The following is a 17,591-nucleotide window of genomic DNA, read 5'->3' as shown; positions in this document are numbered from 1 at the left end:
ATGACTGACCCAGGCATAATAACAAGAATACGAATTTCACGCTAACCCGTATCATTTAAATATTCACTTATGAATTATTTTGTGTTTAACTAATTCTTATAACTTGGTGAACAAAAATTAACAAAAAATAAGTTTCATAATTGATTTTTTTCTGTTGTGGTTTGACATGACAACACGGAAGTAGGTACTGCAAGCTATTATTAGGACATTAGTTTCCCCGAAAATCAAATCGAAATAATTAAACGAACATCAATTTTTAATAACGGTAATATAATGACTTTTTTCTGAAACCAAATAATTGTAAATGTTTTGATCGACACAAAATATATATTTTGTATAAGATTGCACAATGTTACTATATATTTTGTGTCTGTCCTTGGTTACTTTGTGTTCATTATCTAGTATAAGCAGAATTGTTTACCTATCTACCTCATATATAAATAACTTTCGGCTCAGGTTCATCAAAACGCCTTGGTAAAAGTTCACAGCAATGTTATATTTTGAAGATTTTGTAACGTTGTTTGACGTAGGAGCGCTACTTTATTTTCGGGATTGCGCAGATATGCCAAGTTTCTGGACCTTCTTAATTACAAAATATCAATTTTTACTTATGCACTTTATTTATTACTAGGTACCATATTTATACAATATTTATTTGTACGGGTTACGACGTCCATACTTTGGTTTAGCCATGTCCTTTCAACCAAATCCGTCAAATAGTTGCGGAGATTATGGTATAAGCATAGAATAGTGTTCGACGTGATTCTTTAATTTGACATAACTTTTTTATTTATGAACCAATTGACATGAAACAAAAACTAAATGTTAATAGAAGCATACCACAATATATTCGTGAAAACCGCATCCAACTCGGATCAGCCGTTTCTGAGATTAGCGCGCATAGACACACAGACAAACAGACAAACAGACAAACAGACAAAAAAAAGTTAATTACATTTTTGGGTTCGATATCGACATAACAATAACCCCTGCTATTTTTTTTATTTTTATTTTCAATGTACAGACAGCACTTTTCTACGATTTTATTATATGTATAGATGTATTTTCTCAGAGAAAAACGAAGTGGCAAGCCTATTGCCAGTGGGACTGCTGCCTGATCCGGAGTTGCGGACTACCTAGCGGGTTTATCGGGTTTTTAATCAATAAGAGTCTGAAATTTCCTCTCGCCTCGCTCAAGGTAGGAGAAGACATTGAAAAATTTCCCCCCGTTAAAAAAAGACCTAATGCCACACGATTCTTAACTCCATCTTTATACAACACTTGAACTTTTTTTGGATACCCTGAAAGTAATGTAGGCGTGTCAAAATAAAACAACAATAAATATTTTATATAATAAAACATCAGAATATATTTCGAAATTACATTAAACAACAGATAAACAAGTACGGCACAATAATTCTAGAAAACAATGTAAAATAAACACGGGAAAGTAACCAACGCCCAACGCCCAACGTTTGGGCGTCCACTAAACAGTTCGCTTGATATTTGTTGATATTCATATCTTGTGCGTAAAAATTTCTTCAGAAAATTGTGTATATCGGATATGTAATAATTAATAATATTATACTTCAAAATGATATTCCGATGAGACAGTCAATTGGCGAATTTATGATTATTTTATAATAATGTGTTATGGTAGGTAGGTATTATTTTTTTATTAAAAAGGGATTCCTCTATCGAATGCGCGGTATATGGGTTTAAGCGTATATTTTGTTTATTTGCAAATAGCCTTACCCTTACCTTAAATCATTTCTTTGTTTCAAAGTTGTTGTTAATATTGCTTTTGTATTACAAAAGTATATACTGTATATAAATGGCTATATATTATATACTTGGTTTGCATAGATCTCTGACTATTTGCAAATATACAAAAGTATATGACAATGTGTACATTTTATCCAAAAAACGTTTATATCTTACAAAAAGACAGTTTCCAACTACCAATGAATTATTTAAATTGTTGCATGGATTAATGTTGTAACCTAAATACACTGATACGTTGCTACCTGATATTGTAAAACATATATAATCAACGACGTGAGTAAATTTACAAAAGGAAATATATTTGGTGTTCCATAAAAAGTCTTAAAAATTCCCGCCTCGTATATTTTGTTGATGTTGTATAAATATTCATGCTATATATAATTCACAATATCAGACGTGAGCTCTACATTATATAACAACACATATAAAATCCAGAATAATATTAAAACACACATAAAATGACGTATTCACATGGAGACATCGACACTATAAATATTTTACTATTTAAATATAAAATTCTAAAGTAAGCTACGCCTACTAAAAATCTATGAAATATCTATGGGCCTATCAAATATATAGATATATTGCTTAACGTGGTCCGATGGGATTATTATAATTAGGCGTGAACCTATATAAGGTATATAAGATCTACTACGACATTTCGAACATAGGGATTTTACTATTTAGAGACCCCCTTTATACTTTCTTTTGCATCAAATATTAAGATGCTTCATCAAAAAGGTATTTTAAGATCATTCGTTTCAAAATTCATCGATTACATGCACTTTTTCGATATTATTATATAGGAGGTATTATCTATATATTTCTCTAAATACAAATCCCATGTTCCATATTCGTTTGACCTACAACTTGGGCTAAGAATGTCGCTAAAGTGTCATTCTGGCACAAGTGTGACTATATCGCAAAGCAATCGGGGAAAGGGAAAGGGAACAGCAGTAGAATTAGTTCCACACACTCCGTTAGTTAATTACTCATTATTTTATTACACACACATTGGTTTTTATTCAACTTTCCCGTGAAATTTAAAAATGGCCGCTGACAGTTTTAATTTCGCGCGCTGTCACTTTGTATCAACTGTCATCTGTCATTTGATCAGCGCCATCTTGGAATTCTATTGTCATTTGTTCTTCCCAACCGTTGAAGCTAAGCTAAATAAATATGCTGCACGTATTTTTCTAATAAATGCTATATTTTTTTATGTAAAATTACTTTTTTTTATAGAAACGTCAAATGGTACGATTCTTCTAATTCGCGATACCTTATTGTCGTTTCCCTGGATACAACATTCGCTTACACGATCTCACAGTTACATGTCCGTATATCTAATCCCACGAAAATTCTTCTTTTATATAACTTTGTCAATTAAAATTAATAGAAATGAATGTATTTTAAGAAACTTCTTGCTTGTTAACGTACAAAATCTATTGTCCAAGTACTTTTACCTCGTTCACAATTTATGACTTTTACAAAAACGGCGTCACGTTGGTTGGTACCCAGTAACCTAGCTCCTAACACTAAACTCTACTGCTGATGGTCTACAGGTCTAGAATGGGCCAGGATAGTCCAAGTGAGAGGCGAGATTGGTGTTTTTTTGGACCCTGGGGTTAAAATATATTATGTCTTAAGATAAACGACCAGAAGCATTAAAAACTTCCACGTTGTTCGATTTTAATAGTTTGGCATGATTAATCGACTGACGTACTTTACATATTAAATATTTATTAATTGCAACACTTTATTGTCAGTCGATCAAAACATCCAAACCAAAAATCTAATTACAATACTGAATTACAATTAAACATCAAGTAGAGAAGTTTAAAATACATCTAAATTACTTTATTGACTAATAATTCAATAATGCTAGTATAATATTATGTATAAACATACCTAGCACGCCATCTATGAAATTAATACGACACTAATAAAATAAGGCAAACAGGTTTTACGGAGGGATCAAATAATTATTATATTATTCCGAACATCAGGCACTCAAATTGAAATCATTTTCTTTCAAATAATAATATCGCTAAATCTGGCTTAGAGCAAGAGTGGAGATGACATTTATAATATCGTTACTTGTGAACGGAACGCGCATTACTATGTCAAAGCTAGATGAATACAGGGTGTATTGTGCGCATGTTAATGCATGTGTGTATATTCACTTGTTATAATAAATGGCAGTTACATTGGCAGTAGGTGTCGTCTCCACGTTCTATGCTCTGTCCAAACCACCACTTCTAAGGGACAACAGAATGTCTATGCGGGGTCGCTAACAACCGTACACTACCGTCCTAATAACTTCGAGGAACATATTTATCATTATTTTTGTTTTCTTCATAATATTTTGTTTTGGCAATCTATTATTTGGATGGACTCGTAATTTTGTTCTTTCACTGTAAATCTCGAATGTCACAATTTTGATTTGTCGAATGCATCGAATGTTATTTTATTACTTTATTATATTAATTTCAGCTATTTATTCTACTACACCTGATTCTTACATTGTGATCAAATGGGTCACACAGACTAAAAAATCAATGACTCCAATAGTTGGGAGGTAACTACATTAATCCATTACATGTTCATGATAAACCAGAACTCTACAAATCCTTCGTATAAGAGTGTTACCACACCAATCAAGCGATCGTCGATCGATGCCATCGGTCGATGGAAGAATGGAATAGTCGACGTCGATTGATAGTTTCTACTAAACCAAACGATCGATAGTCGATGTCGATCGATAGTTTCCGGTCGGAATATAATCAATCTACTTCGACCGATGGCATCGACCGGCAAGCGATCCATTGGTTAGTCGACCGGTATCCGTCGATCAAGTAAAGCTACCACACCGATCGATTAATGTCGACCGATGTCAATCGATGCCATCGACGAACTATCGATTGATAGGTGTGGTAACACCCAAACAAGTCAGATCCATTTACCACAATATAAGAAGCCTTCCTAACTCTAAATTGTGATCTTCACTCTCAAATTCAACTCGAAACGTTTGCCCAGCTTCCATAATCCCAGCATCTATGTAAAAGCTACGCTAAGCGATACGTACTAGCCGTGTGTCAGCTGATGACTAAATCAATGACGTCACTCTACTGCTACCTCCTATGTACTCTCACGATATAAACAAACGATAGCCTTAATTAATTCGTTACGCCAAATTTTGCAGCGGTGGACCCAAATATTTTGTTGATATATCTTTATAATGCAGTTTAGTAGTGAAATATGAAAGTGAGTATAAATGTGTGATACGAGTACAGAGGGCCTAGTGCGAGTTTGTTTTACGTTAACGCGATCGACACGTTTATGACGTTCGGCGTTCTGATTGGCCAGCTCAAGTTAAGTAACCAATCAGAAGGCTAAACGCGGTAATGCACACATAACTCGCACTAGGCTCTCTGGTGTAGGTACGATTTAGGTAGAAAAGTTACAATATTAACGAATTAAGAAATATGAAGCGTTATACATGCGCACTTAAAATTAAATTAAATATAACCTCGCATGCGCGATGCTCACTTCACATGTATGCGTATATGCAGTCGCTATTTTATGGCGCATGTGCTTGTGTGCGCATTTCTGGTAAAAACATATATACGTCTAGTCTTCACGTCAAAGTAATAACTAAATAAATAACAATAAAACATTGTGTAACATACACTCAATAGTTTACACCAGTTACGTATAAAATGTTAAACAGTTTGGCTAAGAATAACAATAAATATTACACTTGGTTACATAATATAACAATAAGTTACTTCGCAATGGAATGGGTTACACTTAGTGGAAGATTATATAATGAGTTTGGGATATAATTATATTTATACATTTAATTATAATCACTATTATGTCTGATTCATCGAATAAATGTACAGCGAATAATCATTCTTACATTAAATGACTAGATTAAATATAATTTATACGTATCACATAAACAATTTTACTTAAAATTTAAACATAATTATAATAAACTTACTTATACGCAAATTGCAATTAAATACATATAATATGCAATAATTTAAATAAACAACAGAATTTGTCTTACAAAATACGAATAGAATTACTTAAATATGATTTAAAATGACGGTTAATTATGTATGTAGTTATAAAATGACGATATAATATTTAAATGGAGTACAAATATATTACTGTCACACTGGGATCACAATAATACGTCATAGGTCTATTCATTCGTTAGCTAATACTCATTAAGCCTCTAGAACCTACTTGAATAATACCATTGTTTATAAATATCAATACGATATCTTTAAAATTCTTTTTTTCTTTCTCATTATATTTTATTGAACGGAAAATCTAAAATCCTTTTCTGACGGGTGTAATGTCTAACAACGATCCTGTGTTTGGCAAATACATATGTAGTATCATAATAACAGGTTTTTATTATATAGCAATGTTAAATATTGGAAGTTAAATGTCGCTGCATTAATATCCTATCGTTTATGAGAAACTGTTTTATATTGTAAGTTTTATATCATAAAATATTCTTAATTAAAAACACTGCCATCTAGCGTCGTCACACGAACAACACCCGTCAAACACTCAAAACATTAGACGTTTAATTTTCACTACGATTTATTTAAATTCAGTCCTCCAACAATTTATATTTGTTTACAAATTCATTTAATTTTATTCATTTAAAATTTTATTTACCGCCGATCCGTCAAGTTCCCGATACGTGTTCATTATTTTACCCGTTTTTCTGAACAGCATAGCAAGATAAGATTCATTTTATTATTTCAGTAAAGTCAGAAGCTCTAAAAGTATTAGAAGACTGATTCATTCCATATTTAGAATAATGAAACCAAAATACACATATTGTGTTGGTTTTATTATTCTACTGTAAACATTAATTTACCTACATCTCAATAGATGGCGTTGCCACTATAGTTTCAGCGCCATCTCTTGAGGAATCTATAGAATTAAGGTGATGGGATTCTCGCTACAGGGGTGCTATGGGGGTAGGTTAGACATACACATTTGATGACATAGCCTGAATTAGAACTTTGTGTGAACATTTGAAAAATATCTATAACTAAAATCATTTCTAGATCTGTATGGAAACCTATAGGTTCTTTTGAAAATAAACGAGACATTGGGCACTGACTACTGACTAGACCCAAACCGAAAAACCTAAAACTATGATAAATATCAGACTTCAGTTCACACAAGATCCCAAAACAGTATGGTTCACGTAGTAACTGTCACCAAGTTTAAGTATAGGTGGCAGCACAGTCGAAAAACGGGAAGCAGGCGACGGACTCGGCGGCTGAGTGCTAGAGGACGTGCAGGTTCTCGCACGACTTGGACTTCGAGTCCCGGGCCCACACGCGGCCCAGCAGGCCACGCACCTGGAAAATAGGATCACTAACTGTAATTTACTTTAACTCAGTTATTGTTACGAAGGGCCGATTTTTTCAACGCCAGAAAACTTTATTGGAGGATTAGTAGTAGAATACTGTAAAAAATTCAAATGCCTCATTATGGCTCATTATGGCCCCGCCATTTTTGTTCATAGAATAAATTCTATGAACAAAAATTGTCTGTTGATTAAAAAATCGACCCTATATCGAATATGGAAAAATCTACATAGTATCGCCAAAGTACTCCTTTTTTTGATCTTTGTTAATGATTTTTAATGATCTTTGTTATAAGTTTTCTGTTAAATAAGAGCCATCACCAGATGAAATACATGAGAAAATGATGAACAAAGGGAATTTGTTTCTGAAAGTAAATAGGTGACCAAAAGTTGAACCATTCCGGGTCCTAATTAATATTTAACAGGTACATAATACTGTATTATACTGTCAACCTTGTGGCCTCTTGCCAACAATACAATCATGTACAAGACTTTTCATTCTCTTTCACTGACATTATAAATCAACAGCAAATAATGAATTAGGAAACAGGTTTACAGCGACATTCTAATATTTTATTGGTTATTCATAGTTTGTGTACAATACTGTAAGCGGTAAACAGCAGGTGCTATAATTTGCTTCCTCAATAAATATATAGGAAGTGCACACCGGTCAGCGGTCGATATTGCAACATATCCTTACTTCACTATGTACTAAGTAATTATATTAAATAATTTCCAGCTCTCTCGTAAAATGGTGCAAGGACTGTGAAAACTTTACAATATTTAGTTTTGAAGGGAAATTAATAAAATTACTTCCTTGCTTTAACACAGCCGGGCTTTAAGACAATGTGTTGTAAATTTTTTTTAATTCCTTTACACTTTCCGACCTATGTCTATGACTAATCACTGAGCCAGAAACGAATTGATTTATCAGCCTGAATTGATTCTTACTGATTTTAATGTAAAATCTGAGAATCAAAATTGATTTTTGACCTAAGTATTTGTATGGGGTTTCTGTCAAAAAATGAAACTAATCCAGAATTTATCTTAGTAACTTTCTGAATTGAATGGAGCTAGAGCGTACCTTGACACTGGCAGAGAGCCTGGTGCGCTTGCGTGGCGTGCTGTTGGCGGAGGCGGAGGGAGGCGGGGCGGCCGGCGCAGGAGTCTCCGTCTCCAGCGGAGAGCGCGCACGCGCACGATTTTTGCGCGAATTGCTGCGCTTTCTGGAACATGGCAGTGTTATAGACTTAGAAAAGATTACGAAAGATAGTAAGATTCCCCCATTTCCAAATACACATACACCTTCAAATAATTATTGGCGATGCTAATGAACACCCTCATTGGCATCGCCAATTGTTTGCTATTAGGTGGACCTTTTGCCGCCCGTTGAAGACATATTTTTCGCGGTTGTGTTGTAACAGGGGCTACCGTATTGTTGCTCATCAGGTCAGCATCAGTTTATCAGGTCACCATCAGCTCATCAGATGTAGGAAAAGGTTTTTTGTCCAATCACAGCACACTGTCAAATATTGAACGTCCTATGGTGTGACACTGACTAATTCCCTATTAGACGAAGAACGAAACATTCACGATATCACACTAGCTCCACAGGCTCACAAATTGTCTTCGTATATTCCCCTACCTGACTCTCTCGGCGTGCTGCTGCTTGAGCCGGATCTGCGTGAGCAGGCCGACCAGCAGCTCGTCCACGTTGTGGTTGATGCCCACCGACGTCTCGATGAACTTGCACTCGTACGACGTCGCCAGGTTCTTGCCCTCTGTCGCACAATTACATTATATTCAATTACAATCATTTTTATTTCAATACTAAGGTAAAAGTACATAATACCGTTAAGGTAACAAAACTATAGGCTAATGCCATCTATCGAGTTATGGTACAACTCATAAAAATCATTTAATTTTAGTATATTTAAATGTGCTATGCCTGACCAATTAATAATTGCTGTTTTAACTAACCATTCCTAAACCACCACTTAACTAAGAGTTCCTTAGCGTGAGCGAGCACCTAAACTGTACCTATACTTGTACTGTTACTTGTTACTTATAGAAGTTATAGATTGGTGAAAAGTAAAAACAGGTATTAGAATAACACAATGATTATAATATAATGGAAAAGTCCTAGGTCCTGTGTCGCAGTGTTAGTAATTTAACACACCCATTTAAATATTTGTTCGTATAGGGAATTGAACTCACGATAGCATGGTTAGCAGCGGGTCACCATGCAGATATATCATGTCACGTTATGTGCTATTAACTAGGCAATACATTATGTAAATTCATAGTGTAGTATTTACCTACATATACCACAGTTATATGGGTCACGGAATTATTTCATTACCTAACTACCTAACCTACGAGCTGGGAAACGTTCAAAGGTTTCAATATTCCTACCTGAGTAATACTGAGTATTACTGAGTATTTTGAGTGTTACCGAGAATATTCCAGAAGCCAGTAATTAGCTTTTGAATGTTGAAATTGACGTTTGTGTGCAGTCGACCGGGTGATGTGGCTCAAAGGGGAAATTAAAGCAATGCCTGAGTGATCAGGTCTCATCAGGAGTTATTGCCGCATAGTGGAGGGGAGTGGGGCTGGGAGGAGGAGCTCATTAATAATATTGGGGTTTAGGGACGCTATCTTCTGTAGACATTGAAATTGAAATTCTTTAGGGGTAAGTATCTAAGGAGTTGCCAAGTCGACACCTCCTGAAGATGCTCCGTGGAGGAGCGAAACATATGTCGAGTGTTTTTGTAAAGATAAAGATATTCTTGTTTGTATTTGTTGCGTGTCGTGTGTGTGTTTTTGTGAAAACACATCTACAATCGGCATAAAAACTAAAAATTTATTGTATTGCTAGTGAAATATAAGCACTAACGTATTTTTTTTAAACTTACGCTATTTATTTAATACTTAGCTTTCTATTACATTTTTTAAATCATTTCGGTGTTGATATATTTTCACACTCTTCAGGAATCGTAGGTATTCCGTGTTTCACAATTAAAATTATATGGAAACCTTTGTAACATTAATGTTTTATCAAAATATCGTTTTTTGCAATCTATCCGAAAGTCAATGACACTAAAATGTAGATAGGCTCGTCTCATAAAGATTGGCACTGAGACAAGAAAGACAATTGACAGTTTGATTAAAGAACTTCACAGAAGTGACGCCTATCGGGCCAATCTATAACTTTTGTCTTTGAAAATTACTTCCTCGTTAAATAGCCTCTGAAACTGGAATTGACAAATGAACGTACTTTGTGCGCCTGTTAAAATTGTAAAAGCAATTAAAATGTAAACGTAGTAGGTATCTATTCATCCAGGTTTATTTTATTAGTATATTGTTGTTATTGAAGCGATTTTTAACAATAAAACATGGAAATTAATTCGTAAGTTGGTATGCAAAAAGTGAAGCTTAACATTTATTATAAGCGCCTGTGAAATTACTGTTAGCAAAATGTGGTGAGCGGTTGTTAACAGCGCCGTCTGTCGTGGCTAATTGGTATGTACACAGAATTTGCCGGGAATTTAATTAAAAACGTTAAATTTGTGCTCACGACACATAATTGGGGAGATCTGGCTTTAATCATGAGTTTGTTTCGGTCATTTCACAAAAATGTAATGGTTTCAACAGCTCCAAGAGGCTTGTAATTGCCTCGTTAATAGGATCGGTTCAATGTTTGCGTTTAAAATTAAATGAATGTACACACGTTCTTACGTATCATTATAAAAGCAGGATTAACGAAACCTCAATACAAAGTCTGCTAATGAGATCATTTATTTCACGATCTCATGAAAATTGGAAACCGTCTAATTTACATTAGCTTAGAACTTAACAAGTAAGAACAAACACAACAAGCTTATCAACCAATCTGTCGAATCGACTTTAAACAAAAGGAATAACAGCGAAAATTCCTTGACAGATTGGAGTAAACTTGCCTGTCTACCTACAATTAGGTTAATGCTGGAAATAATATCTTACCATCAGTAGGAACAGCTCTGGACCTGGCCAGATCAGCCTTGTTCCCGACGAGGATCACAGCTCTCCGCGAGGTGTGGCCAGCTGCCCATAGGATCTGGAGTCTCCTCTCCGCGTCCATGAAGCTGCTTCTGTCAGCTGTCGAGTAGACCACGCAGTACCCGTGGGCACACCCTTCCGTCTGGAAGATACATGTGGAAGTTAAGATACTGAGTGAAAGCAGACTCAATATTCGAAAAATATTTCCTCGGCTTTTCTTTCAACTTAGACAGAAAGCAACGTCACGCCCTTTTTATCCCCGAAGGGGTAGGCAGAGGGCTTATTACGACACGTAATGCCGCTATACAATGTACACCCACTATTCACTATTTGTGTTATAAGTCCCACGTAATAGGGGGTGAGCCTATTGCCATATACTGAACACAATTCCAGACTCCGTGCTATTGAGAAATTTTCGAAAATCCGATAACACCCCAGCATTAACTTTAGACAGACTTACAATAATATGGTCAGGCGGTGCGTCCAGGAACGTGATCTCCGACTCTTCGCCCGCCAGCAGCACGCACACTGATCTTTCTCCAGATTCATCGTCTGAAACAGTATACAAACGTGCAACGGTTTAACTTAGGTGGTGAACGTGGTGGTGGTGCTTAAGTAGATTATAAGGAGTGAAGTTAAAATCACCTTAGGGTAATTTGTTTGGCTTTCTGAGCAAAGGGGTGCTTGCAATGATAATTATGTTAGAACACGCTATGTTCGGAATTATGCCACATTGAGCAATGATGCCTTTTTCTTTCAAGGGCAAGGTGCAGCAATATTCAGTGTCACTTCTTAAAGAACTTCTTTTAGTGACCCACGTGAAGAGTAAGAGGAGTCTCTCACTTCCTCTGCTTGCATGCTTTACTCACCGATGCTGGTGTCATACGCGTGCAGGTACTCGGACGTCATGAACTGCCCCACCAGGCTGGACTTGCCGACTCCCGGCGCGCCCAGCACCAGCACTCGGTACGAACTGAGCCCCGCTGACGAGTCCCTGGTAAGCACACCATGATTGATAAGTTATTTATAGAGAGGAAGCATTTTATTTCCATTACGTACAGTAAACATGTAGTTCTTTTGGGCAAAATGGTTTGTCTGTCCAGCTCCCTGTAAGAATATGAAGCTTGAGGAGTTAGGGCATAATTGGGTAGTAGAAAATCTGCCTGCTGCGGTTTTTCCATCAGATTACAATGTGGGTGTCTTCAAGTCTAGAGTGAATAGGCTCTTAAGAAACTAGTGCGCCTCACCATCAACGATTACATCACTACTTACCATCAGGTGGGATTGTAGTCAAGCATTCGTTTTTATCGATTAAAAAAAAAACGAATGTTAACCAAAAATACTTGAGCAATAATTGATATGAAACACAAATCATGATGCTTAACATATATTATGGGTGTTGCTTATAATACCTGGACGAGGCTAAGGAGCAGGGTGCGGATGCTCTGGTGACAGCTTCGGTGCTGGACGCGCTGGACGCCACCGAGGTGTTGGAGCGAGAGCGCCGCGACCGCAGCGAGTCGCCGCGGTTCACCACACCCTTACCTGTTGGAGAAGCAGAGGAGCTCACTATATAATTCTGTTTGATATACATGCGATACAAATTAGAAAAAATAAAAACTATTTTTATGAGTACTTAAACTTTGATTGCCTCGTTAGATTCCCGTCTCGGGTTCGATTCCCGGGTCGGGCGAAGTATTACTGGGCTTTTTTCGGTTTTTCGAAAATTTCTCAGTGGTAGTACGGAGTCTGGAAATGTGCCCGGTATATGGCAATAGGCTCACCACCTATTACATGGGACTTACAACATGAATTGTGAAAAGTGGGTGTACACAGTGGCATTACGTGCCATAATGTGCACCTCTGCCCTTAGGGGATTAAAAAAAGGCGTGACGATATGTACTTTAACTTAAGATAAGAATTTTCATGTTGATAAGGAAGCGTGAAAACCTAAAGAATTTGGATTAAAAAGAAAGTAAGGTCACACTAACAATACATTACATTTTTAATTTCAATTCCGCTCATAGATAAAACTAAATATCTAATGCATTGTTAGTGTAGCATGGATTTCTGCAAAGTATCGCCTGATTCTATTCTATATAGAAGGTAAGGCCGATTAATATAGGCTAATGGGAAATAAGAGTAGTCAGCAGCGCTTTTTAACTAACTTAAACGTGACCTATGTCCGAATACTCAAACGCTACTCAATTTTGAGACGCTCTCAAAACTAATCCTGTCACTATCAATTCTTTATAAACTGACAGAGATAGCACGATATTTAAGTACAACTTAAAATTGAGTAGCATTTCAGTATTCGGGCGTTAAACCTTGAAACTGTGATGTTCTGCTTATCCATGTCGGTGTTCTGGCAATGGATGTTCATAGTCAAGTTTTCAGAATGGGTTCATTTATGGTGATGATGATGATAACAACAGATGAGTTATAGGTAAGCATCACTAAGTCAATTTACTCAACGTCTAAAACTCAATATAACACCGATTTCTTCGATAATAAAGTTAAGAGTGATACTTTACTCACACTTGAAGAATATTTCCCTGCGAGTACCGAGTACATTGAAAGGTTTGTGAGTATAATGGCATTCAATCAGTGTGTGATTGGCTCGCGTTACTCGCTCGGTGCTCGACGTAATCAGTTTACATATAATTTGTGTCAAACTCTCTGATACCAGTGTATGTGTGTACTGACACTTATGTACTGGAATGGAGTTCTTGGAGACCAGGTGAGATGTGAAGTATTGTTGATATGAAATCTTGTCAGTGAGTGTCATGATTTGTTGGTTTTGTTTTTTTTTTATAGTCGAATGCGAATGATCGCATATCACACTTGGGATTTTAGATCGTTTTAATACACTTATTGATGTGTTAAGCTGCTTTTCCACTTGAGATGTGGTGTGTAGCTGAGCTGCGAGGATGTAATAACTAAGCTGTGAAACTATGTGACTGTTTGCACTTATACTAATATGATCCGTTAGTATCAATATTATCTTAGTCATGCTGTAGGGGTTGCTTTGCGTTCTACTATAGCTCTCTCATTTATTTTCATAATTAAATATACAGGCTGTAACTTAGGATCAGGCGTTTTCATTTCAGTAAGTTTCACCTCATTTAAAAATCATTGAAACTAAGAGCGGGCTCTTAGTTTTAGAACAGAGGAAGATTTCTTGACTAACTCTTCTTTAACTGAAATAATTGGCACATAGTTCTATGAAAAAACATATTACACAGGGCTGAATAACTACTAGTCCTAGAGAAAGCACAGTATTTCACCTATGTCCATTGAGGCCTGTACTATGAAACTTTGCCTTGATCTCGTTTACAACAAATGATGAACATTACCGCTGTGCACACGCTCGATTAACTCTCAAGCGTCCGCCATGTTAATTGGAAAGAGCCAATGACAGTCGTTACGTTCATAGCCAGCCAATGAGCGCACGGGAATGAGTTCCTCAAGCTATGGGACCAAACTAATGGCCGGCTTTAAAAATATACTGTTATGTTTAGTGTATTCGCGTTTTCAAATTAATTAAAATACGCTATAATTTTTAATTGACGATGACGCATATTATAATATAATTAATTAAAGTTTGACTGAACAGAGAATAAAATTCCTTTAGACGGCTTAGAAGGAGGATCCTCCTACCAGACGAGGTGTTCATACCTGGCCGGCTTTCTGACCAACTGTTGTTCGTTGGGATTTGCTATCCATGTTTATTCACATGTGCGATATAGGATTTATGTATGTCATCCGTTGATTTGCTCGTCGATCGTCTATGTGTGACTGTCATCTATCACTTGTTATGTGTCGACACAAAGTGTTATTATAATAATCAAATTCAAAGTATCAATCTTAATGGATTGCGGAGAGCAGATGGCAGTCACTCATGTAAAGTAAGGAAGAGACTTCTTACTGTGAAGAAAGTATATAGCTATTTCTCCTGAACTTTAATTGATGCAAATTCTCTGTACACATTAGGCTAAGTAGCTAGTACAGTCGCCAATACCAAATCAGTTCACAAATCCAGATTATAAGTACGACTATTACTACGATTTAAGACGTTACACAAGAAAAATAATACCAAAACCCAACTTAACCTAAAAGCCAAACAAACACGAACCAAAACACTCAATGCTGTAACAAAATAAAATAAAATAAATCTCATTCTGTAACATTTGATTAATTCCATTTTACACAAACCCCGAGCCACTACAAACCTATTTAGAATTTAAACTAAATAAATTTTCAAGAACATCGCAGTACAAATCCCAAGCGAACGAGATTCCCTTTGTAACCACGAAAACTGGCTCGAATTTACTATTCGCTTTAGTCTAGATTAATCAGGCTTAGACCAGACTTTAGTACTAGTGTTAGCTTAGGACTTAGCTTTAAGACCGCTGTGATGCGATACTGATATTGCATTTACTTTGTGTTATACTGGGTTTTGTATCAATGGGAATAATTGGGAACCCTTTGTGAGGCTGGTTCATGAAATAAATTACCTATTTTGAACCTTATCGCCATTACAATTCAGCCCGTGTTGGACTATGTAACTTCTAAATTAAGTTTCCAGAATTCTAATTGCAGTTTGAAAAGTTTAAATATATGTAAGTACATATCAAGAAGAGTTGCTTTTCGGTCCCATAGTCGGTAAGTTTAGCTTAGCTCCCCTAAAAGAAGCTAGTAAGAGTAGAAATTGCGATAATGAATGTATTTCACTTTGCCATAGCCACACAACTTTAAAACTTAGGCTTTATATTGTAGTAGATAATCTATTGAAATATAAGAATGCGTTAGTTTCCTTAGGTACCTACTTGTACACGCGTTCTTACGCGTCTACAAGTAGGCATAAAAGATTGACATCGTGTAGCGTTTAGTACACAGCTAACAACTACTGAGAACTTGAGAATAGTATATGGAACAACACTATAGAGACACTGTATACATTTGCCAGTCCGATTTCTTTTTTGTTCCACGGTTGGTCATTAATCGCCGGAGAATCTTGACATCGCGATTTACAATTTGTATGAAACCAAACAATTCGAGCGTAGGTAACTATTAACTAAAATAAACTATAGTAACCTAACCAAATAAGGCCTATGCCCCAATAAAGCCTATTTTGAAAATTTCCCTCTTCCCGATTTCAAATGGTCGCCAAAGTTTGTAGAAGTGTGCATGCACATTACTTAACTAATTTGAGCACAGCAAGCAACCCGTGCCGCGATTATGTTGGAACCTACAGTCGAAAACAATCACGACGTGGAGCGCACTTTTGTTTTTATAAAATTCGAGTAGCGTAAACTGTAAGTATTTTTATATTTATCAGTATACGCCGTGCCGTGTTTTGTCTGTATGACAATTATACATTTAGCCATCTCCTCACATAAGTGAAATAGCTATAATATCGGTGTATTTCATATAATCGTTGTTTTGTTTACCTATGTGCCATGCCCTAATAAAGCCTACAAAAAAAAAACGTGTAGGCCTTATTATGGCATAGTTGTTTTTCAGTAATTTCATAGAAAACGGATCACCAGCTTATGTCAAAAGGAAAGCCAATGGATTTTGCAAAAGATGGAAAACGCTGTTAAAATGGTAGAAAGGGGTAAACGGGGTGAATAGATACAGAAAAGGGGTAAATGGATATCGTGAAATTCTTCATAGTATCTATTCAAACCTTGAATTCTGTTTATCCTGGTTTACCTGGTATGCTGTTGCAGCCAGATATAACTTCTCAAGAGGTACGCACCATCTTAAGAGTGGTTCGACTACTCAAAAGCTAGGTCGGTCGCTAAATTGGCTACAGAACAAGAAGTTATTCTCATTCATTTGACTGATGCTGGGGTGCCGATGACTTCAAAGATGTTACATGGGTATTGCATGATGAGAAACTCGTCAAGTCTGATGTATAATGACCAAAATTAATTAATAAGGTCTAATTACATTTATTATAAGCATTGACAAAGTTTTATTATAATTAAGAAGTTGAATACTTACTAGTTTTTATTGAGGCCTTATTAAGACATAGGGTTCCCAATAAGGCCAAAGTGACACTTTAGTTATTTGTGTTTACAAAACTGTAATTTTAGTTTCTAAAGCTATTTTGATTCCATTATTACAAAGTTTAATAAATAATTATAAGATTTTGAAATAATCAGCGCATTGTCATTTTAAACCTACGAGCTAGGCGGTAATAAAAATAAGGTAGGCCTTATTTGGTTAGTTTACCTTACATGCATTTTAAAGACATAAACAAGAGACTAGACGCCCTTATACAATCATAATTTCCTTACCTGCATACGAAATAGTTTGTCTGGTTGTACATTTATGCAAAGCGTTTGTGTTC

General features: G+C 35.9%; 1 protein-coding gene across 2 annotated transcripts in view; it reads right to left on the bottom strand.

Moving 5' to 3' along the window:
• Nucleotides 1–1,342: 1,342 nt before the first annotated feature.
• LOC118277641 (uncharacterized) overlaps nucleotides 1,343–17,591 on the bottom strand; it is a 230,047-nt gene continuing 213,798 nt past the window's right edge. For both annotated transcript variants that reach the window (XM_035596532.2, XM_035596533.2), the window contains 7 exons: nucleotides 12,643–12,775; nucleotides 12,100–12,224; nucleotides 11,691–11,782; nucleotides 11,195–11,372; nucleotides 8,838–8,973; nucleotides 8,277–8,418; nucleotides 1,343–7,184 (listed from right to left, as the gene is read on the bottom strand). In XM_035596532.2, the coding sequence (XP_035452425.2) occupies nucleotides 7,110–7,184; nucleotides 8,277–8,418; nucleotides 8,838–8,973; nucleotides 11,195–11,372; nucleotides 11,691–11,782; nucleotides 12,100–12,224; nucleotides 12,643–12,775 (881 nt within the window). In that variant the 3' untranslated portion in view covers nucleotides 1,343–7,109. The remainder of the gene's footprint in view (nucleotides 7,185–8,276; nucleotides 8,419–8,837; nucleotides 8,974–11,194; nucleotides 11,373–11,690; nucleotides 11,783–12,099; nucleotides 12,225–12,642; nucleotides 12,776–17,591) is intronic.

Source organism: Spodoptera frugiperda, chromosome 10, assembly GCF_023101765.2.
Source record: "Spodoptera frugiperda isolate SF20-4 chromosome 10, AGI-APGP_CSIRO_Sfru_2.0, whole genome shotgun sequence".
Taxonomy (NCBI): Eukaryota; Metazoa; Arthropoda; class Insecta; order Lepidoptera; family Noctuidae; genus Spodoptera; species Spodoptera frugiperda.
This window is presented reverse-complemented; position numbering and strand designations above follow the sequence as displayed.